This window comes from Symsagittifera roscoffensis, chromosome 8 (genome assembly GCF_963678635.1).
Source record: "Symsagittifera roscoffensis chromosome 8, txSymRosc1.1, whole genome shotgun sequence".
Classification (NCBI taxonomy): domain Eukaryota; kingdom Metazoa; phylum Xenacoelomorpha; order Acoela; family Convolutidae; genus Symsagittifera; species Symsagittifera roscoffensis.
Window position 1 is genome coordinate 28,166,278 of NC_087069.1, and position 25,019 is coordinate 28,191,296.

Sequence of the window (25,019 nt, forward strand, 5' to 3'; positions counted from 1 at the left end):
CCTCAAATACAGGGTTAGGAATTTCAAATTTATGAAAGAACTAAATTTCAAGTTTTCTTCCACGAAAATTTTAAGTTTCAGTTTTTTGATACAAGAGAAAATCACGAAAAGCGTCATATCTCGAACACTAAAAGGATTTGAGCAGTCATGATAATAGTTGCAACTGCTGGGAACACCCTGACAGAGCCTCACTCTAGAGATGAGAATTCAAATTTGTGAAAATTTTTATAAGTTCTTTGAATAATTTAAAAAAAAAACACAAAAAAAGGTCACATCTCGTAAAACTAAGAAAATTTGAGCAGTTGCATTTGGAAGCAAGATTTGCAACTTCAAAATTCTGAAAGTACCTTCACAGTACTTAACGACAGGGTTGGGAATTTCAAACTTTCTGAATGTTTTAAATTCAACTTTTCTGAAAATTAAAAAACAAAATCATAAAAACGTCATATATCGAAAAGTAATGACTTGAGCAGTCATCCTTGGTTGGAGGTAATATTTGCAGCCTCTACGTGTATGTTGCTAGCGCCTAACTGCAGGGCTAGGAATTTCGAGTTATTCTTTCCAAACTTCTTTCAAATCTAAATCTTCTGAGATTTAAGAAAAACAATCATAAAAACGTCATATCTCGAAAACTACGAGGATTGGATCAGTCATAATTGGAGGCCCATTTTGCAACCTCTACGAAAACCCTCCCACAGCATAACACCATAAGGTTTCTACTTTTAAACTTTTGAATCGAACACTGAGTTCAAACTGGAAACTCGAGTAAAATTTTCAACCCTTGCAATATACGATATAACTTAATCGTGAAAAAATTCTTTCGTTAAACGTGCAAAAATAATACGTTGAAAAACTTAAGCATTGCGAGATAGTGAAGCCTGCATTTAATTAGATAAGAAATGTGCACAAACTAATCCTGATGCATGGGTTCGAATCCTGTAAATGAAATTAACAGCACAGTTTTTAAGAGCAATGAACGTAGTGGGTACTCTTATATAGGTCTTGCTGATTTTTTTTGTTTTTTTTAGAGTAATGAACTAGTGAGTACTCTTATATAGGTCTTGCTGGTTTTTAAGAGAAATGAACTAGTGAGTACTCTTATATAGGTCTTGCTGGTTTTTTTGCTTTTTTGTCAAGAAAAAGTCTTAAAATTTGTTCACGCTCAGTTTTGTTTTTTCGCCGCTTACTGACTTGTGATTTCTTTTTAAATTCAGTGCATTTAAATTCAGTGTAAAGGTCACGAAAAATGTGATCGGCTTCTGATTTCAAAAATGGAAATTAATTATTAGATTTCCCAGCGAAATAAAAGTTTTGCCTATTGATCCAGTTTTCTCAAATTGAGCTATTTTTAACATAAAACCGTCCACCATAAATTGTTTTACAATTTCAAAGAGCTTTAAGGTCATCTATTTTTTTTTCGAAAGTTGAAGATTTTTGAAAACACTAGTCGTTTTTTTTCAGTTTCTTTGCGTTCATTACTGTTTTCCAAGTGCCAGTTGGCTATGTTTGTTGTTTGATCCGAAATAAATGGTCTCCTAACTGTACTCGTGAAGCGAAGGTTATGTTAAGATGCACAATTGAGGTTCTTTAATGAAGGTCAGTTGAGACAAAAATTGAGTATCACACAAAGAAGTTGTGAACTATCTGCTATTTTCAACTTCTAAATAATCCTGGTTACGTTTTGGAATGATTGGGTGCGAGCGTCTTCTTGAAAACCTGTGATATAGGCTTCATCTTTTTAAGGATCAATCTGGATCTGGACCACAAAAGCGCAGCCTCAGTAGTCGCCCTTCGCCCGATCATTGAAGACTTCATCATGCGATTCACAAGCGAACCCGAGAGAGCACTGCAGATGGCAGACAGTGATGTCACTCTGAAACACGTGATCAGAAGTCTGTCTACGGCAGATAGTGTGTTGCTGGAAAGGGGAGGGGCGAGTGGGGGTGGTGCAATTAAAAGGCCGATGATGCAGTCGCCATTGGGGGGAGGATATGGACAGTAAGTAGAATTTGTAATCAGTAAGTAGAATTTAGGCTTTCGAAACAGATAATCAAACGCTGCAATCCTTGTAACCATGGATTGTATAAGAAGTTTGTTTTTACGTGGGTGTTTTTTTTTAAATTGTTTCAACCTTTATTCTTGAGGCCAGCTGTTTCTAAACTTTCGAGCTCTACGAATGACCCTAGAATGGCTTTACTTCGTAACTGTACCAGACGCAATCTCGAATAAAAATTGTCTCTCAATTTTTATCCGAGATTGTTTCTTTGAGATCTGAGGATTTTCCTCACATTTTGGCTGAAAAAACATCGGGCATTTTAAGATTTAATGTGACTTATTTTTTTTCTCGGTTTACACTTCGTCAGCTAAGTGTATTATTACGAACCTTCTTTTTTTTCTAACCTAACTCGAAAATAAAACTGCAGCATTGGAAATTGGATAGCATCTGTTCTCTGGTTTATTTGTGGCTAGTGTTTGGTACCTTGGCTCTTTCACATTTTCCACTCCCCCCTCGTAAAATAGCAAAATAAAGCTTCTCAGATATTGCAAACACGGCATTTTGCATGCTATAAATGTTGTGAAAATTTGTTCACCTGTTCACGCTGACGCCTTTCGATGCATTTTCTAACATAAAAAGTATAAATAGACTTTCCTTTAACTCCTAACCAGCTAGTAACTTTAACTAGGGTCAGCCAAAGGCAAATACCGTAATGACATTGACCCATATGTCTAATTACTTGAAGGAGCACTGTTAAAAAAAGATCAAGCCAATTGATTCAAAGCCAATTGATTTTTTAAAAAAAGTCATTTTAAAAGTTAAATATTCCACTCATTATTTTGAAAAGAAACTTTGATCTGCTAACCAATATGATTTGCATTGCTTTTAGGTACGGGCCTTCGCCTCCCAAGGCTACTATGATGGAAAGCAGTTACAACAGTGGCGGTGCAAATCAAAGTTATGGCGGCTACGGAGAGCCCAGTAGAGGTCAGCATTTATGTAGTACTGGCGTGTAACGCACCTCCGATACTTCAATTTTTGACAACTCTTATAAAACCGCATATATTGGCAATAAGATTTGCATCCTTTGAGTGTACTCTGGTATCACCCAATTACAGGTTTGGTAATTCAAATTCAGTAAAGTTTTTATTCAATTTTTTAAATTCAAGTTTGTGACGTTTCTTATATCCAACTTCATTGGAAAAGTTTAGAATGACATAAAAAACGTCACATCTCGGAAACTAAAAGCAATTGAGCAGTCGAATTTGGAGGCAAGAGTTGCAACCCCTGAGAGTACTCTACAGTACCCAACCACAGCGTTGGGAATTTCATATTTTGAGAAAGTTCAAATTTAAATTTTTAAAACTACAAAGATTTGAGCAGTCATATTTGGAGGCAAGATTCGTAACCCCTGAGAATACTGTGCCAGCCCTCAAATACAGGGTTAGGAATTTCAAATTTATGAAAGAACTAAATTTCAAGTTTTCTTCCACGAAAATTTTAAGTTTCAGTTTTTTGATACAAGAGAAAATCACGAAAAGCGTCATATCTCGAACACTAAAAGGATTTGAGCAGTCATGATAATATGTGCAACTGCTGGGAACACCCTGACAGAGCCTCACTCTAGAGATGAGAATTCAAATTTGTGAAAATTTTTATAAGTTCTTTGAATAATTTGAAAAAAAAAACACAAAAAAAGGTCACATCTCGTAAAACTAAGAAAATTTGAGCAGTTGCATTTGGAAGCAAGATTTGCAACTTCAAAATTCTGAAAGTACCTTCACAGTACTTAACGACAGGGTTGGGAATTTCAAACTTTCTGAATGTTTTAAATTCAACTTTTCTGAAAATTAAAAAACAAAATCATAAAAACGTCATATATCGAAAAGTAATGACTTGAGCAGTCATCCTTGGTTGGAGGTAATATTTGCAGCCTCTACGTGTATGTTGCTAGCGCCTAACTGCAGGGCTAGGAATTTCGAGTTATTCTTTCCAAACTTCTTTCAAATCTAAATCTTCTGAGATTTAAGAAAAACAATCATAAAAACGTCATATCTCGAAAACTACGAGGATTGGATCAGTCATAATTGGAGGCCCATTTTGCAACCTCTACGAAAACCCTCCCACAGCATAACACCATAAGGTTTCTACTTTTAAACTTTTGAATCGAACACTGAGTTCAAACTGGAAACTCGAGTAAAATTTTCAACCCTTGCAATATACGATATAGCTTAATCGTGAAAAAATTCTTTCGTTAAACGTGCAAAAATAATACGTTGAAAAACTTAAGCATTGCGAGATAGTGAAGCCTGCATTTAATTAGATAAGAAATGTGCACAAACTAATCCTGATGCATGGGTTCGAATCCTGAATTCTTTAACGTTCTTCAAGGCTTTTTCTACCTCTTTTCGTGCAGATTGCAAAGTTGGAAGGACTTTTGTGGTTTTCTTTAACTTTTTGCACGCAAATCAGATACCACACAAAATATCAGACTGGGTTAACTAAATTTTATTTCAGAAGAAGAAGAATTAATTTCTCGCTACGAAAGTCATTTTAGTCAAAGTAGTTTCACAAAATTTTAAGCAACTCTGAGAGGACAGCGAACGAGTCCTTCTGGATTGCATGGTGATGCCCCAAACTCAGAAATATTCGGAAAAACCTATTAATTATGGAAGCATGGTAGTGAAATGAACAAAACTAAATAACTTTGTTGATAAACAAAATTAGCGAAAATAAATAAATAACATCTGCCTTTTCGACTTCATAAAAATATCGCTCAACAAATCTGACGATTTTAGTGGCACGTGAAACAATTTCCTGGCGATATAAACCTGAAGTTTAGCCAGTTTATGGGTTAAACTTGCCATAATTGGCTGCAAATTGAAAGAAAAAATCAGATTTTGTTTTTGTAATCTTCAGAAACTCGCTTGTCGTATCCCCCCATATTCGGTTCAAAACTAAAGGTTGACTTATTCACTTTGCGGTTACTAATTCTACTAACTGCACCTCGTCTCTAAAGCATCACTTACACTAAAAGAATTGGATGGAGGCTTTCTGGACGTTGGGAACAAGCCCAAAAAGTAACCAGTGAACAAATCGAAGTGGGGTTTGCAAATAGTCAGAGACTATATGAAAAGCAAATTGTTTAACACACTGTAAAGCGCCCTGAAATCAACGCTAGATGGAGGCAAAATCATTAGCAGTTAACTGCAAATGCGTTTTAAACGATGCCTTCTTCGCTTAAAAGTTATAAATCTAGATAATAAGCTACTGATTACACTAGTCATCAGCATAGTGTATTGGTACGAACCTTTTTTCTAATCTAACTCGCAAATAGAAGTGCTCATTGAAATTGGAAAGTATTTACTTGTTTCGGTCATTGTTTTCTGATATTGTTTTGCACGAAATTAATGTGATTATTGAATGAGAACTTAGAATCAACATGAAGAAACGCTTGTTAGAGTTAAATTATTGATGTACAAGAGCGATCTTTGAGCATTAAGTTAGGATACGTTTTAACGTAGTTCTATCCGTTTTTAGTGACAATATGTTAACATTTAGCCACTTATTCAACGCTTTGAGATAGTTATTGAAAATTTCAATTGAGCCTGTTAAACACGTTGTTTGTAGCATCTGCACATAAAAAACTTTTCTCGAATTGCTAAATTTAGTTAGGTTATTGATATATTTGAGGAACATTAGGGGTCCCAAAATGTAACCCTTTGGCACAACGCAGTTCAGTTCAAGCCACAAAAATTGAGTTTCCTATTTGGGTTAGCTACGATTTTAAAGGTAGCTTTTGGACCATAGTAATGTCTGTTCACTTTTTCCATGCATGTCTAAATTTTTGAAAAGAATTGTATGATCAAGTGATCGAACGCCATTTTCAAATCCAGAAAAACAGTTCTCTTTATCGATTTTTTCTTCTCCGATCGCTTCATTTCAATTTTTTTGGACTGCAATTGACGGAAAAAAAATAACTTAACATAAACTAGGGAATAACTATCCAGGTATTCGTATACTCTGTTAACCATAGCACGCTGAAAATTTTTACTTCAGCTTATGAAAAGGGATATTGAACGGTAAGTTCCCAAACTGAGCTTTGATCCTTCTTTTCAAAGCTGATGAACTATGGCTTTGACCAAGGAGCTGTGGAAGAACGCTGATTTCAACAATTTATCAATCAGAATTTTCAGTTCTTACAATGACATTGCCAAAATTAATGAAACCTGTGGATGTCTTATTCTGCTTGGATGTAAAGATTTCATCTATTTCCAGTTCTTTTACTGGTGTGTTACGCAAATAAAAGTTGATTTTCTCCAGGTTTTGCTCTGACTTAGAACCTAATTTTTTATTGGACAGGTTAAGTCCGATAGTTGATAAAAATCTAAATTCATTTGCAAAGTCTAGATGAGACGAGATGACTTCGATTATGTTTTTAATTGAAAAGTTTTTTTTCTTTATTGTTAAATGCAGCGCCCATAATTTCATTTAGTTTTTTTAGGCCTTTCTTGATTCACCAATTCATTTTCGATCTCAGTTTCTTCCTAGTGAGTTTGAAATGTTTTCATTCAATCGAGGCTAATTGTTTTTACCTGACTTTATTTAGCCGGTTACGTTTTGCAGTCAAATATGTAATCAAATTATTGATTCAGGAACAGGGCGCTTTTTTTCTCCGAAGTTGATGATCTAAAAAAATACTTGCTTTAATACTATTTTAATTTGATTCAAACTGTTGAAAGCAATCATCTAATGGTTCTGAATAATTCGCAATTTGCATCGATTATCAGTGTCAACTTCATAAACCTAGTATCACAATAAGTAAAGTCTTTTTTGTGCGATGTGTTAAACTCATAAGTGTTCGGAGAGTGGTCAGAAAGGGATATTTAGCTCGTACCTGCGCAGATTAGACTTTTAAGTCTTTAATAATGAAGTGATCTAAAAGAGTTTCACTTGTATCTGCAATTCCATTGATTTTTTAATGCTACTTGCAATGCACATAATTTCAATTACTATTTTACAGACCTGTCGTGAGTCACCAAAACATTTTTGAATTACTAATATGTATCTCTTATATTTTTAATTTCCGATCTTAGTTTCTTCCTAGAAATTTTGAAATGTTTAACACGCCAGTAACCGTGAACTAAGATCCCTCCTCCGTTCTTTCTACTTTTGCGCAGTATAGTATTGTAACCAGGTTTTACTTAGGCATATCATAGTAGGTGGTGACTCAAAGTTGGTTATTAATGCTTCCATTTCATCATGGAGTTTACTTACAGATCTTCCATATAATGTTTTTTTAAAACGTTCGCAAATTTAGGGTTCAACGAATAAGCGACTCTCAACTGAGGAAACAAAGGATTTCACGAGTAGTTGATTAGGTTCCAGTGCAACAGCTCCGTTTTGGAAATAGTTCTTGTCATTATAGCTGTATCCTAGAAACTCAATCTTCATACAGACCATTTATTCGATCAGCACGTTAACCTTTCTTCCGTTGAATAAATATGGCTCCTTGTTCATTTCAGCTCGACTCAATTCTGTGATCATTCCGAATCATTCGCATGAATTTCATTCGCGGAAGGCTCAGATTCTTGAATACTTTGATAGTACTTGTGTGCTCATTCCCAGACATATTTTCCTTGTTTTGTAGTATTTTAATTTTCGCAATGCTGCTATTGAAGCGCACGATCACTGGTTTTTCTCGAAAATTTTTGTTCCCCGTCGGTAACCTGTAGGCAGTTAAAATATTTTGAACTGTGACATTGGCTCCTTTTTTTCACTCATACCAATCACTTCATCAATTGTTTCGCCGTAGTTTTCCCTGGTTTCATTCATTAGCAGCCTATTATTCGTATGTTGTCGCTTCTATTGTAGTTTTCAGTTTTTTTTTTCTGAATCTGACAACGTCTTGAAATAACTTGTTTTTTCGCTGGTACACCTCGTACAACGTTTTTTTTCCTCTTTTATTCCAGCTACTGTATTTTTGACGGCTTGTTCAATTGAGGCAATTTTATTTTTTTTCGGGAGATTCATTAATTTGTGGCGCTAGTTTCTGCATTGGCTGTTCTTACTGCAGCTTGGATTTTATGTGATATATTATCAGTTTCTCCACAAGGACTTATTACTTCGCATGTTCTCTTGTTTTCGGGCTGTGCCATTGGAGTTATTGGTGTTTGATCCCGATAACGTAAATGTGGGTAGTTGTTAACGTCAGAATTATTTAACTCTCGAAATTGGCGTTTGCTTTTATTACACCAATGGAGTCAATAGTTTTAGTATTTGAGTCATTTTTCTTCTCTGAAGCCATGTAATAAGTTTATCACAACAGTTACGCTTCACTTCTTCCAGTTTTGATTCTTAAGTTCATCACAACAATTTGAAACCCTTTCCACTTTTGAGTCGATGAAAGAAGTCTGCAAAAGATTTCGCTGTGTAGAAGAGGCATTGTTTTTCAAGTGAAGAGTCATTTTTTGTTTTAAGTTATTTTACTCGAGTAGTCATTGCTAATTTTAGGTGAGCTTATTTCCGGTGCCCAACCCATATGCTCAAACATTTTTTAAAAAGTGATTCGTTTTTCAATTTATTGAAAACTAGTGGGAATTAAAAACTAGCTAAAACTAGTGGGATCTGCTGCTGTTTGCACAGCAGCCGGCAATACTTGTTTATTATTACATAACTCGTATTTTTAACGGGAGAATCTCTGATCTCGTTGTTTGTTTTTTTTTTATTAACAATAATTGTGTAGTAATTAAATGTATTTGGCCACTATTGTAAATATATTTTTTTATCGCTGGAAAGCACTGGTAGTTTGTAATGCGCGATGTGCGTCTAATAGAAAATGAAACGTTTCAATCGAAAAATGAGTACTTTTTAATGGTTTTCTAAAAAATCAGGTAATTATTAGCTGGAATGAATGAATTAATGAAGGTACCAGAAATACCCCGCTTTTTCCAGGTTATGCTCCAAGATTTCCGCCCAGAGCCCAAGGCTACAGTCAAGTGAACTCACAATTCAGAGGCTCGCCTAGATACCCCACCCCTCCCAGACCTGGTGGGTCATTCCGAGGGGCACCCTTTAGACCGGCTCAACCCGGAGACTCGAGTGGGGGCAGTGTCTGGATTAAACCAGAACCACCTGAACTGAAGCAGGAAATAGGAATGAGATTCCCTCCGCCTGGTCCTAGAGGTAAGCGATTGTCAATAGTTTTTTACTTTCCTCAGAAATTTTCTGAGATCTTGATTTAATCTGGTTGGATTTTGCTTAATAGTTTCCTTATTAAACATTTTTGAATTGTTTGAATTTTCATTTTTTGGTTGTGATTTTGTTTTTTCAACTGTTCTAAGGTACCGTTGAAGAAGTTGTTAGCATCGAAATGTTTTTTTTCTGTTCAATTGCTCTCTTAATCATGATAACTCGAGAACTCGTATCAAGAAAAATTTATCATGTGTCTGATGAACAGTGGTGGAGACTGAGAGCAAAGACCCAAATCATTGTTGATTAATCTCCGCAAGCGAACCAGTACAATTTTTGGCCTCTTTTTAAAATTAAATTAGACTAATAATTGTTTTATATACTTGCTTTCGAGCCTTAAATTTGTGTGAAAGTGAAACCGTATTTTCATTACCTATAAGTCAAGGTAACAATGTAACCGGAAACTGATTTTTCACTGATTAAGTTTTTTTTTTCATTTTGTGCACCATGAAATACATTCATTTAATGAGTATACTACCACTAATACTTTCAGCGTGAAAAAATAAATAACTTGCTACTTGTTTTCAGAAATTTAAATTAGAAAAATTATTGTCCGTGTCTTCGATTCGATCTCCGATGAACACGGCAATCGAACTAAAAATTCGATTTTGTTTCGAGCTTGGGTTATCGCTTATGAAACAAATGGATATGCTTTTATGCACATTTAAAGTTTTTTCGGGATCTATTTATTTTAGTTTATTGTTACTTTACTTAAAATGAATATAACTTTTCTTTTGAGGAGGTTACGGATCACCCAGGCCCCCAATTGGAGGATATGGAAGAGGCGGTAGAACTGGGGTTGCGGGAGGCTTCAGAGGGGGATCTAGAGGTCCACCGCCGCCACCAAGTGCATATAGGTTCAATTACAATCGCTGAAGGAACGTGGAACGTTATCGGATAGAAAAGCGGAAGCTCAATTTAATGATGCAATATTATCTCCATAGTACAAAAATCTGAACTATAAAACTACTCAAAAACTTTGGTTGTCTCTTCAAAATATTTAAATTTGATTCAACTTTCAGTGTTCTAAAGATAAGGTTTATTATTTTTCTGATGTAATCAATTAATGTTTTATGGAAAATTTTTTCTCTACGAAGTAGACTTCTAATTAGGTAGCTTTTTGAATATAATCTCAGCCTTTGATCAGGATCAATCTTGATTTTGTTTTTAAGTTCAATGGTGGCCAGTCAACGCTCTTCAATCATGAAAATGCAAACAAAAGTAAAGATATTCAAGGATTGATCAGGGGAGGATTTACGGGGGGGGGGGGGGGGGGGGGGGGGTGCGGATGCCCCCCTTCCTCAGGTATTCGACCCCCTGACGACCCAAAGGGTTCCCCCTTTGTACTATTTTGAGATATCCATTTTTGGCTGACGGACCCTAAAACTTTTCTAAAGGCGCCTTGGGCGGCAATATATGCTAAATTTGAGGGGGATTTTCCAAAAAAGCCTAAAAACGTCTTTTTTGGCTTGTTTCTTTCCTGCGGCGCAGAAAATTTGGCCAAAACAGTGTCTTTTTGGTGCTTTGGCAGAGCTCGGAAAATCAATTTGGTCGACCTAAAAAAAAAGGTCGATAAAATTTTCGAACTTTTTAAAAATCCGCCCCCCTCGAGAAAATCCTAGATCCGCCCCTGAAGTGATCGGCTTGTTTTTTCTCGACCAATCAGGTTCATTTGTGTGCTGTTGGATTTGCGATCCCTATATAACCAATGTTTTTTTCTTTTTTTTTCTAAAGCAGTTTTTTCAAACTTCAATGCACGAAGTAAAGACTTCTAATTAGGTAGCTTTTTAAACATACTCTATCTTTGATCAGGACCAAACTTGAATTTGTTTTTAAGTTCACTGGTGGCCATTTAACGCTCTTCAATCATGAAAATGCAAACAAAAGTAAAGATTTTGATTAAGATGAATGAACGCAGTGACGACTCTTATATAGGTCTTGCAGATTTTTGTTTAACATCTTTTGAAAGCGTGAACTCTTTTTGAAAAGTTATGAGGGTTTGAGCAATGCCAATTTGGCTAATATGGGAAAATTAAAGCACGAGTTGTTTCGTCCTACTAACCCGTAAGCGTCTATTTAATACGCTGAAAAATCATAGAACCGAGTCAAGATGATTGGTGTAATCAATACGCCACTAGACCTTTAAAGCCTCATTTTGTTTTTGGCATACCAGCTGGGGGTTTATTGCTGATTTCCAAACCTGCTTAAAGAACATTGAACAGCTGTCGAAATATTCAAGGATTTGCTCTAACAAAGGCAGTAGTGTTCTTTTTATTTGAGGAGCGTAATAATCGAAATTTATGCTAAGCATTTAGAAAAACATTGCCATTAATTATGGAAACTTGAATTGATTTTGACCCCCACTCAAATGTAATTTTCCTAAATGCCCTTTTAATGAGGAGTCAGTGATGCATTTTTTAGAATCACGGGTTGAAATGAGACAAAATTTCAGAAGCTTAACCTTCATGATTTGCTCTCCTCTTCCCGAGTTCTCGTATCCAACCATAGCTCACTTTTTCTAATAAACGAAGTTACTGAGCCAGTTTTCGAAATTCCAAACTCATCTATCCTAATTTTTTCAAATAAATTAATTAATTTAATTTCTATTTGGTTATGAAGAACAAACGATCAGTCTAAGCTTTATGCTTTTAATTTTCCCCTTCATTCTCGCACTGACAAACTGGGGATTGAAATTGTCTAAGATTAGATTTTTAAGCAGTTGATATGCTGTATAAAAGAAGTCTAGTTGTGGTAGCCGATTTGGATACGTAAAATAATTTAGAATGGATTTGAACGAATTTTCCTTTGTAGAAAAAATTAGTTTTGTTTCCCGAAAAATCTACTTAGGTTTATTATTGCTTTCGTTTCAAAATTCGAGCTAAATTTTTCACTCTAGAAAAATCTCCATCAGTTCTACAGAGAGTAGGAGAGTAGTTGGACTTACAAGGCAGGCCATTTGGGTTTACCAGAGCTGCTTATTTTTAATTGAGGAGAGAATTAATACAAGGAAGTGTGCAATTTTTTCCGCAAATCTGAAGCACTATGGACAAATCCACAAAATTCGGGTGTTCAGTCACCCAGAAACACTACGAAATCAATTTGATCTACTAAGAATATAAACAGAATGAAGGTGAGTTGATGTCAACCAATGCCTTCCCCCGCCTCCGCGGATATGTTGCTCTGGCAACTGACAATTCACTTTTTTCCAAACTTTGCTCCTGTTTATTTCTTATTCGTAGCAACAAGTCTTTGTGTGAAGAAGCGAAAAAGAGTCTTATTTTTCTTTAATTCATGCCAGGATCCATCTTAAAAGAGGAAATTTTTCTGTGAATTTTCAACAAGTATGTTAGAGGTGTGTATAAAAACTTCCTTTGCTATAAATTCGAAGTAATTATTCTTTTAGGTGCACCTGTGTTTGCCTTTCAATAGTAGTTAAAAATGGGACGAATGAAACTCTTTTTAAGCCAAAAATGGCAGGTTGAAAAGCGCGCTGTGTTTCGAGTTTTTTAGAGATTTTTTTGTGGGGATTTATTTGGAGCTTTTGTGGCTATATATGGTTTTGGATCTACTGTGCTTTTCTGGAATCCCTTATATTTTCTTGTGATGATTTCCGATAATGTTACCTTTTTTAAGATTTTGTGACCAGAAACAACCGTATTGATTTAAAAGAAACTTCAGTTGTATGAAAATTTTGAAAAAATGCAGTGTCGAGAAGAAACAATAACCTGTTTATAATCAATTTCAAATTGTTGGCAAAATAGAAATGACCAGTTTTTGCTTAATTGACTTCGTTTAGGTTCCTCGACTGAAAATGAATGTTGCCAAAAATTAGCATTGACTATAAATACTGTCTGACGGTTAGTCTTGCGGACTAAAACGCAGTTTTCTTATGTTTATGGATTGCAATAGCAATAGGTTTTTCAGCAATAGATAATGTGGCAGAGCTGTAAAAATAATTTATTTGAATTGATTTCAAATCAATTAAGTTCGATACAAAAAAAATCGATATTGCAAAAATTTTAGTTCTCATTCTCATACGGAATTTAATAAACAAAAATCATGGGGGTACGTGAGGGGCGTACGTCGTGGTTTGGGGAGTACGTCTTGGGTTGGGGGCTACGTCGTAGGTTGGGGGGTACGTTGAGGAGGACGAGAGGAACTGCTCAAAAAAGCTATTTTGGGCACTTTGGAAAATTACTACCTATTGGCCGCCCCTGGATGAACGTGTTGGTTCGAGTTTTCCAAAAAGTTGCAAAAATTAGAGTCATTATTTTCAAAATTTAATGAATTTTCATGGATTTTATGTACAAAAAAATTCCATTATATTGAAAACAAAAATGGATTATAATCGACTATAATGGAATAAAATGGTTATAAATTTTTCAAAAATAATCGATTAAAATGGATTGAAAATCGATTACGTGGTCTAAACATGTCATGATAATCGATTATGTAGACAATATTTTAGTCAATGAAAATCCATTATAACCGATTATTACGAATTAAGATTCGGTGCGGGCAAACAACAGAGAATATTGGAATTATTAAAATATGCTTTTCAATTGTTTTTTTTTGCGTTAATGGTTTGCCTAAAAAAGAACTATATGTATAACTAATAACAAAACTTTCTAAACCAAAAAGAAATTGTTCTTAAAAAAAACGTTCAATAAAACGTTCATTTGGTGGCGTCCTTCTTGATGAAGCAACTTCCAGCCAATCAAAATTGAGTATTTAAAATGTCAAAGAAATTGTGAACATCCCAAAAAAGCAAACCAATCGAGGACCTGAAAATAAACATGACCGATCAGAAAAAGCAGATACATGAATTTTCAAATATCAAAATTGGTTAAAAATTCATTCGATCCCATCGTTCGATCCCTCCGTCATTAGAATGTCCTTCTCCCTGTTAGTTTGCTTAAAAAATTGCTCCTGTAACGCTTTCATTGAAAAATATTTTTTAAAAGTAATCCTCGAGTGACTCCTACTCTCTGTAGATCTAATGGAGACTTTTCTAGAGTAAAATAAACTTTGCTCAAACTCCGAAACGAAAGCAATAACAAACTTAAGTAGATTTTTTGGGAAATAAAATTAATTTTTTTTTCCACCTAAGTAAATTTGTTCAAATGCATTCTAAATCATTTCAGGTATCCTAATCGGCTACCATAAGCGGACTTCTTTTATACAGCATATCAACTACTTAAAAAACTTATCTTAGCCAATTTCAGTCCCCAGTTTGTCAGTGCGAGCATGAAAGGGAAAAATTAAAAGCATAAAGCTTAGACTGATTGTTTGTTCTTCATAAGCAAACAGAAATTAAATTAATTAATTTATTTAAAAAAATCAGGATAGATGAGCTTGGAATTCCAAAAACTGGGCTCAATAACTCCTTTTTTTAGAAAAAGTGAGCTATGGATGAATACGAGAAATCGGGAAGAGGAGAGCAAATCATGAGGGTTAAGCTTCTAAAGTTTTGTCTCATTTCAACCCGTACTCCTGAAAAATGCATCACTGTTTTCTGCATTCAAAGGGAATTTAGAAAAATTACATTTGAGTGGGGGGTCAAAATCCGAGCATAATTAGAGGAAAATTAGAACAAATCCCTGAATATTTCGACAGCTGTTCAATGTTCTTTAAGCATCTTGGAAATCATCAATAAACCCCCAATTTGTAAGCCAAAACAAAATGGGCCTTTTAGCGTCTAGAGACGTATTGATTACACCAATCATCTTGACTCGGTTCTATGATTTTTGAGCGGATTTAAAAGACGCTTACGGGTTAGTAGGACGAAACAACTCGTGCTTTTATTTTCCCATATTAGCCAAATTGGCATTGCTCAAACCCTCATAACTTTTCAAAAAGAGGTCACGTTTCCTAAACCATCTTTCTAATTTCGAGCTCAAGATAACAGCAATTTTGTGCTGATCTGAAATCATACCGTTCAAAGTTGCTCAAAATTGATTTTGGGAAAAAAAAACGTCCAGAGAACAAGTCAGAAAGTCAGAAAATTAAGTAATCTGTGATCGTAGCCCAGTTTATTGCTTTGTTCATTGCTTCAAGTTGAGTCCATTTTATGCACTGTAGAATGTAGTTACTTTTGAAAAACAACTGTGATGCGTTATATGTGACAAAGAACTATGGCGTAGAAAGTCAGAAAATTAAGTAATCTGTGATCGTAGCCCAGTTTATTGCTTTGTTCATTGCTTCAAGTTGAGTCTATTTTATGCACTGTAGAATGTAGTTACTTTTGAAAAACAACTGTGATGCGTTAACTGTGACAAAGAACTATGGCGTAGATCTGAAGTATGTTTTCCTGTATGTTCTTCCTGTATGTTCTTCCTGTATTTGACTACTTCTAGGCAACTTTATTTGCTTCAAGAAGTTTTCAATTGCTGAGTCAAACTGAAAACTTTTCAGTCGTAAAATGGGTTCCAACATTTTTAAGCAAAAGTTGTCTCAGTGTCGAGAAAATTTGGCATGACATTTGATGTCACTGAACTCCACTTAGAGGAGACCAAATTAAACTCTTCGCTATTTTACGCTACTTTGTTTTAAATTACCCCCTCTTTCTGCAGCTTAATACTTAATTTCTTTGTCCTTTATTGCAAAAATTGTATAAAATATTCAGAAAAGGGAAAAAATGTCCAAATTGTTGTTGGTTTTTTGAAAAAAAAACCCTTATTTTTGACTTTTAATTCTAAATTATATATTGGTTGAAACATTCTGTGCTAGTAGAACAGCAGGAGGTTATTTTTGTTAATGTTTTTGTTTCTTTATGTGGATTTAGTATGGTGCAGTCAGCATATACCTACAAACTTGGGTACTAACAATATATGCGCATATAATAACTTATGTTTACCGTTTTCTTTCTCAACCATTCTAAAACCAGTTTGCTCAAAAAAAGTTACAAAGGACAGGGAGGGAGGGATTTAGGAGGGGATGGGGACTCTTCCTTGATTTTGTTTTATGGCATCTATTTTCAGCGCCATTATTTACTAAATTTGAGGAGGAGCGCGATGAGAAGTGCCCAAAAACAACCTTTTTGACTTGTTTTTAGTCTCAAAATATTACCAGTGCCCAAAAAATGCTGTCTAAATAGTTTCTTTTTTATGTTCTGGATTTTTGCAGGGCTTTATGAAAAAAGGTCCACAAAATGTTCCAAAAGTTGTCGTTTTAAAAATCTCATAAAAATACTTGAAACAAGGCTGATCGTATGTCAATGCATAATTTTGAAGGTTCCGGATGCACTTTAGAGCTAATTAAATCTTTGTATGAAAGTTGATAAAAATAGTTTAAAAAAAAAATAAACTCTTATTTCTCCTTTATATCCCCCAAACGCCATGTAAAGTAAAAGAGGACGTACTTAGCGTTTCCTATCCCAATAAGAAGAACAAAAAAGCTTGCTTCAATTCAATTTTGAAACACTACATCGTGTCGCTTACGCGTGTTATAAGAACGCAAGGTATCTCAAATCATTAACTATCCCAAATTGGCCAAATGAGCAGTTTTCAAACCCCATAACTGAACATACAAAAATTACAAGTGAAGTTTTGGTACGTTTGGAGCTCCGGACAACGATGATATGAAGTTTTTGTCTAAAATTGTTGGCTAAAAAGTCGAAAATTGAATGAAGAACAAAACCACCTCAAGCATAATTTTACGTTTTCTCGGAAACTTTGAAAATAAAGACCGCATAGAAATTTTTATTCTGATGTTTTGAACTCAAACATAACATTTAAGAATTCCTACCTTAAATTTAGCCTTTTACGCCCTGTTTTAAAAAAAGGACCTACAGTTTAGACTTTTTCTGTTATGGGGCCCAAAACTACGAAAACATTCTTCAGCTAATATGTTTGAAATTATGGTTCAATTTACTTCGTGTTTTGTAATTTCAACAAACATTTTAAATGAAAAGCAAAAAACTGAAGTGTGGCCCGTACTACAAAAGAGAACTCACAATTTATTTCAGGGAAACTGTTTTTGTTCCGACTTTCGATACGAAAGTAACGGAATATTTGTGCTCGGGGTGGGTTTTTTTCTTCGGACAAATTTCGACTTTTTAACTAGCCATTTTTGACGGAATTTTTTATATCATTCGAAAGCTATTGTTGTCCTTAACTTAAATTTGAAAAGATATTTCACCTGTGATCATTTTTCGTAAAGTTACGGGGGTTTAAAGATTGCCATTTTGGCCAATATGGGACATTTAACGCGCGATATATTTCGCGCTATTAACGCGTAGGCCAATTTTAATCCGTCTTAGAAATCGTTCCAAATTGGTTCAAGAAAAATTATATGCCATAATTGATTTGTCAATAGGAGCAAAATCTATCCCTTTGTACTTAATATGGCGTGTGGGGGATGTTTTTACAAAAAATCTCAAACGTTGTAGAAAAAAAATTTTAATGTTACTTTATTACATTTAAATTTTCCTTGTTATTACTGCTCCACAGACTTTAAAAGGCAGTCGAAACATTCAGGGCTTCGCCCTGATACGAGCAGTCTAATTTGTTTTTTTTTCTTTCTTGTTCTTGTATTCTTAGCTTATTTTGATATCCATTATCATATAAAATTTGATTGTGACAATTATTATCCTATTTTGATGTTTGAGGAACATTTATCTTCATGATAAACAACTTAAAGCAGCCACGTCTTATCTATTTGGTTAGTTCTCAGTCGGGCCCCATAAAAATCTGCTGCTAAATAGACAACATTCTGCTGCGTTGCAAAAACATCTGCTTTTTCTGCCCTATGAAATTTTTTTGTTGACCAATTTTTTTCCTACAAAAATAATTAAGTATCGCTTTCCGAGATAATTGAATGAAATTTAAAAACAAGCCGAGCATTTTCAGGAAGATAAATAGAAGACTGGCAGAGTCACGGATAGATGCAAATTTTGTTTTATTGAGAATTAGAGCAATTGTAGCATTCATTTTTTTAAATGCGAAAAGTGAGTACATTCTGCTGTATGATTAAAGTCCTGCTCTATCTGCTGCTTTAAAAATTATTTTGTTTTTTAAGCCGAATTCTGCCGGGTATGCTAAGTTGTGCTGCTAGCAGAATTCTTTGGGGCCTGATTCTGAATAGTTCAAATAAAATTAAACTTTCGAATCATTATCGTTATTTTATTTTTTGACCACGTTCTTGCTATCAAAGCTGCAGGCAAATTTTTAGAAAAATTTTGCTGATAAATCAGCCATCAAAATGATTTTATTTTCAAAAAATGTGAAAATTTCATGAAAAACCAGCAGTGATTACGCCATTTTTCCGGGTTTGAGTGGCTGTTGATACTATGTTTAGACTCAGACGAGAGAAATTTAGGAGAAAGTGCTTGTTTGCTCCCTTCGATACTTAATTTCTTGTATCCAATTTCGACAAAGGCAGTTTTTGAGCTCTTATAGTTCCTAGTTCGTGATCCCTAGCAAGGTGGCGGACTCCAATGCAGAATGTGTAAGCTTACATTATAAATATTCCACATAGCAAAAGTTTCCAACCAATTCCGTGAAATTTGATTTTCATTCCCAAAATGTCTAATAAATTTGCTCACCTAGGGTGGGTTTTTTTTCTTCAGACAAATTTCGACTTTTTAACTAGCCATTTTTGACGGAATTTTTTATATCATTCGAAAGCTATTGTTGTCCTCAGCTTAAATTTGAAAAAATATTTCACCTGTGATCATTTTTCGTAAATTACGGGGGTTTAAAGATTGCCATTTTGGCCAATTTGGGACAATTAACGCGTGATATATTTCGCGCTATTAACGCGTAGGCCAATTTTAATCCGTCTTAGAAATCGTTCAAGAAAAATTATATGCCATAATTGATTTTTCAATAGGAGCAAAATCTATCCCTTCGTACTTAATATGGCGTGTGGGGGATGTTTTTACAAAAAATCTCAAACGTTTTAGAAAAAAAAATTTTAATGTTACTTTATTACATTTAAATTTTCCTTGTTATTACTGCTCCACAGACTTTAAAAGGCAGTCGAAACATTCAGGGCTTCGCCCTGATACGAGCAGTCTAATTTGTTTTTTTTTTCTTTCTTGTTCTTGTATTCTTAGCTTATTTTGATATCCATTATCATATAAAGTTTGATTGTGACAATTATTATCCTATTTTGATGTTTGAGGGACATTTATATTCATGATAAACAACTTAAAGCAGCCACATTTTATCTATTTGTTCAGATCTCAGTCGGGCCCCATAAAAATCTGCTGCTATATAGACAACATTCTGCTGAATTACAAAAACATCTGCTTTTTCTGCGCCATGAAATTTTTTTGTTGATCAATTTTTTTTCTTCAAAAATTTAGTATCGCTTTCCGAGATAATTAAATGAAATTTAAAAACAAGCCGAGCATTTTCAGGAAGAAAAATAGAAGACTGGTAGAGTCACAGATAGATGCACTTTTTGTTTTATTGAGAATTAGGGCAGTTGTAGCATTCATTTTTTTGAATGCGAAAAGTGAGTACATTCTGCTGTATGATTAAAGTTCTGCTCTATCTGCTGCTTTAAAAACTATTCTGTTCTATAAAAACTATATTCTGAATTGTGCCGGGTATGCTAAGTTGTGCTGCTAGCAGAATTCTTTGGGGCCTGATTCTGAATAGTTCAAATAAAATTAAACTTTCGAATCATTATCGTCATTTTATTTTTTGACCACTTTCTTGCTATCAAAGCTGCAGGCCAATTTTTAGAACAACTTAGAACAATAAATCAGCCATCAAAGTGATTTTGTTTTCAAAAAATGTGAAAATTTCATGAAAAACCAGCAGTGATTATGCCATTTTTCCGGCTTTGAGTGGCTGTTGATACTATGTTTAGACTCAGACGACAGAAATTTAGGAGAAAGTGCTTGTTTGCTCCCTTCGATACTTAATTTCTTGTATCCAATTTCGACAAAGGCAGTTTTTGAGCTCTTATAGTTCATAGTTCGAGATCCCTAGCAAGGTGGCGGACTCCAATGCAGAATGTGTAAGCGCTTGAAAGTCACACACCGTCAGCAATTTTCACTTACATTATAAATATTCCACATTGCAAAAGTTCCCAACCAATTCCGTGAAATTTGATTTTCGTTTCCAAAATATCTAGTAAATTTGCTCACCTAGTCGATAGAAGAATGTTTTTTTGCAAGAAATGGCACGACTTATATAATTTATGGTTATCTTGCAAGATCTTGTATCATCGAGGTAATCTTGCAAAAATCTTGAAAGAAGAAGGATATTTTGCAAAAATATTGTCGGAGTGGTGAAGGACCCTGCACGATAACCATCCTTAAAAATTGGTGCAAAAAATTCGTTAAATCACTTCAAGTTTGAAAAATTTGTTTATTTGTATTAGTATAATCATACAAGAGCATAAATTGTATGTATCAATTGTATTGTTGTTTTAAAATCAATAATGTAAAGTTTGGTAAAAATAGCTTGTTTGTATGAATATAATCATACTAAGCATAGGCTTGATGTATCGGTTGGAACATTTTTTGTTGTTATGTAACCCATGGAATGCAAAAACTTTTTTTGAAATTAAAAACTTTTACACCTAAGCTGAGGAAAATTTTAGGCGGCATTAAGTGGAACTTTAATTATTAAAGCAAAATATAAAGTTAGTTCTAAAACATTTTTTCTGAAATTTAGAAAAGTTTTTTGACCCGCTGTGATTTTGATGCATAATTTTTCATTTTTTGACACTGAAATTTTTTTTCAGTTGGACTTGGCTTCGGACTCAAAAACTGTTAATTTTTTTGCTACAACTAATAAAACAATCTCTGCTCCTAAAATTTTTTGTTATAAGCAATCATCAAATCATCTTTTTTTCTGATTTGTTTAACGGTCATCAAAATCATTGTTGCTAGAAGAGACATTAACGAATCTGGAATAAACTAAACATTTTTGAAATTAGCTAGACATTAACGGGTACCAAGTGACGAATATCCCCTTATATAGAAATAAATCAACAGTTAAGCAAATGAAATTTTCTACCTACTAACAAACCTCCCCCTTTGTAAAATTGGGATAGAGTTAAGAGAGCGTTCAATTATTAGAATGGCTAAGATTTTCGTTTCCAAAATATCTAGTAAATTTGCTCACCTAGTCGATAGAAGAATGTTTTTTTGCAAGAAATGGCACGACTTATATAATTTATGGTTATCTTGCAAGATCTTGTATCATCGAGGTAATCTTGCAAAAATCTTGAAAGAAGAAGGATATTTTGCAAAAATATTGTCGGAGTGGTGAAGGACCCTGCACGATAACCATCCTTAAAAATTGGTGCAAAAAATTCGTTAAATCACTTCAAGTTTGAAAAATTTGTTTATTTGTATTAGTATAATCATACAAGAGCATAAATTGTATGTATCAATTGTATTGTTGTTTTAAAATCAATAATGTAAAGTTTGGTAAAAATAGCTTGTTTGTATGAATATAATCATACTAAGCATAGGCTTGATGTATCGGTTGGAACATTTTTTGTTGTTATGTAACCCATGGAATGCAAAAACTTTTTTTGAAATTAAAAACTTTTACACCTAAGCTGAGGAAAATTTTAGGCGGCATTAAGTGGAACTTTAATTATTAAAGCAAAATATAAAGTTAGTTCTAAAACATTTTTTCTGAAATTTAGAAAAGTTTTTTGACCCGCTGTGATTTTGATGCATAATTTTTCATTTTTTGACACTGAAATTTTTTTTCAGTTGGACTTGGCTTCGGACTCAAAAACTGTTAATTTTTTTGCTACAACTAATAAAACAATCTCTGCTCCTAAAATTTTTTGTTATAAGCAATCATCAAATCATCTTTTTTTCTGATTTGTTTAACGGTCATCAAAATCATTGTTGCTAGAAGAGACATTAACGAATCTGGAATAAACTAAACATTTTTGAAATTAGCTAGACATTAACGGGTACCAAGTGACGAATATCCCCTTATATAGAAATAAATCAACAGTTAAGCAAATGAAATTTTTCTACCTACTAACAAACCTCCCCCTTTGTAAAATTGGGATAGAGTTAAGAGAGCGTTCAATTATTAGAATGGCTAAGATAATTTTATTTCTTAATATGAACAAACTACATATGAACAAAAATCAAAAAATTTGATTTGTCTGAATTTTTTGGACTTTATTTTTCCCAAATTGTCAAAAAAAAGTTTTTGGTATTTGTTTTTTATACATATGAGTTTGTCTATGGTGTAGCAATATTTCAGTCCCAGTCTCAACTCCGAAACTGTATAAGCTGCTTACGCGTGTCATTACATACTTTTGATATGATTTGTACTTTTTCCCAGTTCAACAACTTGTCTAATACAATCATAGAATCATTTTCTCCTTTAATTTTTGTATGACAGTTTTTCCTTTAATTTTTGTATGAACGTCATCAAGCACTAGACATCATTTGCGACCTCTGCATTTTATACACCCTTTTTTCCGAATTTGTATTTTTTACGTTGGTTGTATTTTAACCAATTCCATTTGTGACACCCTTAGAGATCAGTTCTCTCTAAAATGCTGAAAAGTGCGATTCCATTCTGGGGATTTGATTATTCGCTGTTTTCAAAAATGACAGAAAATTCTTTATAGGATAATGAAGAAGCGTGCCAAAAATATATGAGCAATAAAAAAACGTTTCATTCATTTTGTTCTTCTGTTGCTTTTATGAAATATCTGCGTGTTTCGTGTCTTTTAATTTATATTTTTAATTGCAAGCAAAAGTGTTCTTATATTTTATGAATAAATTAAGAGAGAGCCATTGATAAAAACTTACAGATTTGATCAGCGACTCATAGTTAAATTTCTCGAAAATAGAAAACAGTTTTAATTACACTTGAAAACATAAATAACAGATAGCCACATAACGAGAGAAAAAAATCAAAAAAATTCTTGGGGAAACCGCCCAGCGGCTTTATTTATGTGGTTAGCAAACAATTTTTTCTCCTTAAACCAACGCTAATATTGGATCTACTTAACAATTGCCCTCCCTTTGGTACCTACTTAAGAATTGCCACCCCTATTAATAAAAGCAGTAAATTAACGCTAGAGCTTTGTATTGAGACTTCCAATTTTGCTGCAATCTGATTAGTCGAAAATGCGTTATATTAATCTACCTAACAATAGCCCCCCTTTCTTAAAAGGGGGGGGGGGGTAATTGTTAAGTAGATCCCTAATATTTAGCCTCGCAGAAAGCAGTCATAAACCAGACGAAGACATCGGACTTAAATAAGTTAAATTGTCTACATTCCTTGTGCTCAGTTAAGGAACTTTAACATTATTTCACCGATTTGATAATTACAACTTCGCTCTGACATTTTGAAATTCAAATATAATTGGCTGTCAATATAATCGGAAGAGGATTTCAACTCTGACTTCAAAAAACAAGTCAAACTTGATGCTTAAAAGCATCGGTGACGGACAGTTAATATCATATTTGGTCAACGTGTCTGTTTGATGTTGTATCACCTTGTCTGTACATGAAACACTTCCCTTAAATGAAAACAGAGTTCGAAAGAAATGTGATGAAGTGAATTATCTGTTTTCATTAGTGTAGAATTCTGAAGGATCTTACTGCCCTTTAAGGTGTCTCAATTAGTTTTTTTTCGCAATGATAAACGATTTTCTTACATTTTCAACTGTTATTTGCAAAAAAATAAGTTTTTCATAAAAGCCTGCAAATTGAGAAGGCGACCAAAACTGGCACAATCCTTTAAAAGGTTGCGACCGATTCAAAATGATACAGTCAAAATACTAGGTTTAGAAATTGGACGATATTGTATAGCAAATCTTTTTGAGATTAAAAAAAAACATTTCATTGATCTGACCCTAAGTACACTAATATACTCCCAACTCCCATATTAAGTTAATCAGTTTATTTTTGGCCAACAAAAATTAACTGAATCAAAAAATTATTAGACTTGTTCCGATTTACACAACCTGCAAAAAAAGGTTGAAAGCTTGTGGGAAGATTAACCCACAAAATCAACTCTGTGGCCCAAATTATTTGCTTGAATCAAGAAATCCTCAGACTTGTTCTATTTGCGCAATCTGCGAAAATGAGGTTGAAAATTTGTGGTAAATGTTGTTATAAATTCTTTGGATCATTGGATCATTTCACCGTGACTATAAGTTCATATCAGCATGGTTAGTTTTCTTGTAATTTTTGTGATCTATCCTTTTTCTAATTTTCTGTGCTCGTATATCCAGCTCAACAAGCTTTTTTGTCTGTTTGTTTTTGTGTTCTTTTCCATAATAATCTGAACTAGAACTACAATCTGTCACAAGAATTTAGGATTTTTTCAACTCTTAGGGTAAGTGTATCGGTTTCTTGCGTACCTTAAAAACGTATTTTAAAAAATTGACTTTTTCATGTTCACTGCACGTTTCAAGTTCACGTTTTGAAAACTAACTTAGAGTTTTCGTAATGCAATGAATCTTTAAGAGCAAGCTTTTAAAGGTTTCAATCGTTTTGCGAATTTCTTTCAGCTCACCAAGACAATTGGTTCACTTTCTCTTGCGGTTGTGATTCTGTTCACACTGATAGAAAGGGCGGCAGCCGTTCTCGACGAGGAAGGAGCAGTCACCACTGGAACTGAAACAAGAGGGGTATCGCAATTTGCGGGAAAACGCGGATGCCCTGGTAAAAATAGCTATGCCCGGCATCCTTTTCTCTGCTCTTCTACCCTCAATTCCCTGCCTCGTCACGACTTTTCATCATCATCCCCTCATATGACGTTTTTTTTTCTTTAAATGATGATTATCATGATCTTTGATATAGCTAAATACCTGA

General features: G+C 34.1%; 1 protein-coding gene across 1 annotated transcript; it reads left to right on the forward strand.

The window, feature by feature from the left end:
• Positions 1-1,714: 1,714 nt before the first annotated feature.
• Positions 1,715-10,328, forward strand: LOC134853016 (uncharacterized). Its single transcript, XM_063868929.1, has 4 exons — positions 1,715-1,998; positions 2,886-2,983; positions 8,951-9,181; positions 9,987-10,328. Exons 1-4 carry the CDS (start codon positions 1,817-1,819, stop codon positions 10,121-10,123), a joined length of 648 nt encoding a protein of 215 aa, XP_063724999.1. The 5' UTR covers positions 1,715-1,816; the 3' UTR covers positions 10,124-10,328.
• The last annotated feature ends 14,691 nt before the right edge of the window (positions 10,329-25,019 follow it).

What these genes read in the sequence shown, in the direction of transcription:
- LOC134853016 (XM_063868929.1), top strand. Translation starts at nt 1,817, where the DNA reads ATGCGATTCACAAGCGAACCCGAGAGAGCACTGCAGATGGCAGACAGT. An exon ending in CTACGGAGAGCCCAGTAGAG is followed by an intron (nt 2,984 to 8,950) that starts GTCAGCATTTAT and finishes CGCTTTTTCCAG; the next exon opens with GTTATGCTCCAAGATTTCCG. An exon ending in CCCTCCGCCTGGTCCTAGAG is followed by an intron (nt 9,182 to 9,986) that starts GTAAGCGATTGT and finishes TTTTCTTTTGAG; the next exon opens with GAGGTTACGGATCACCCAGG.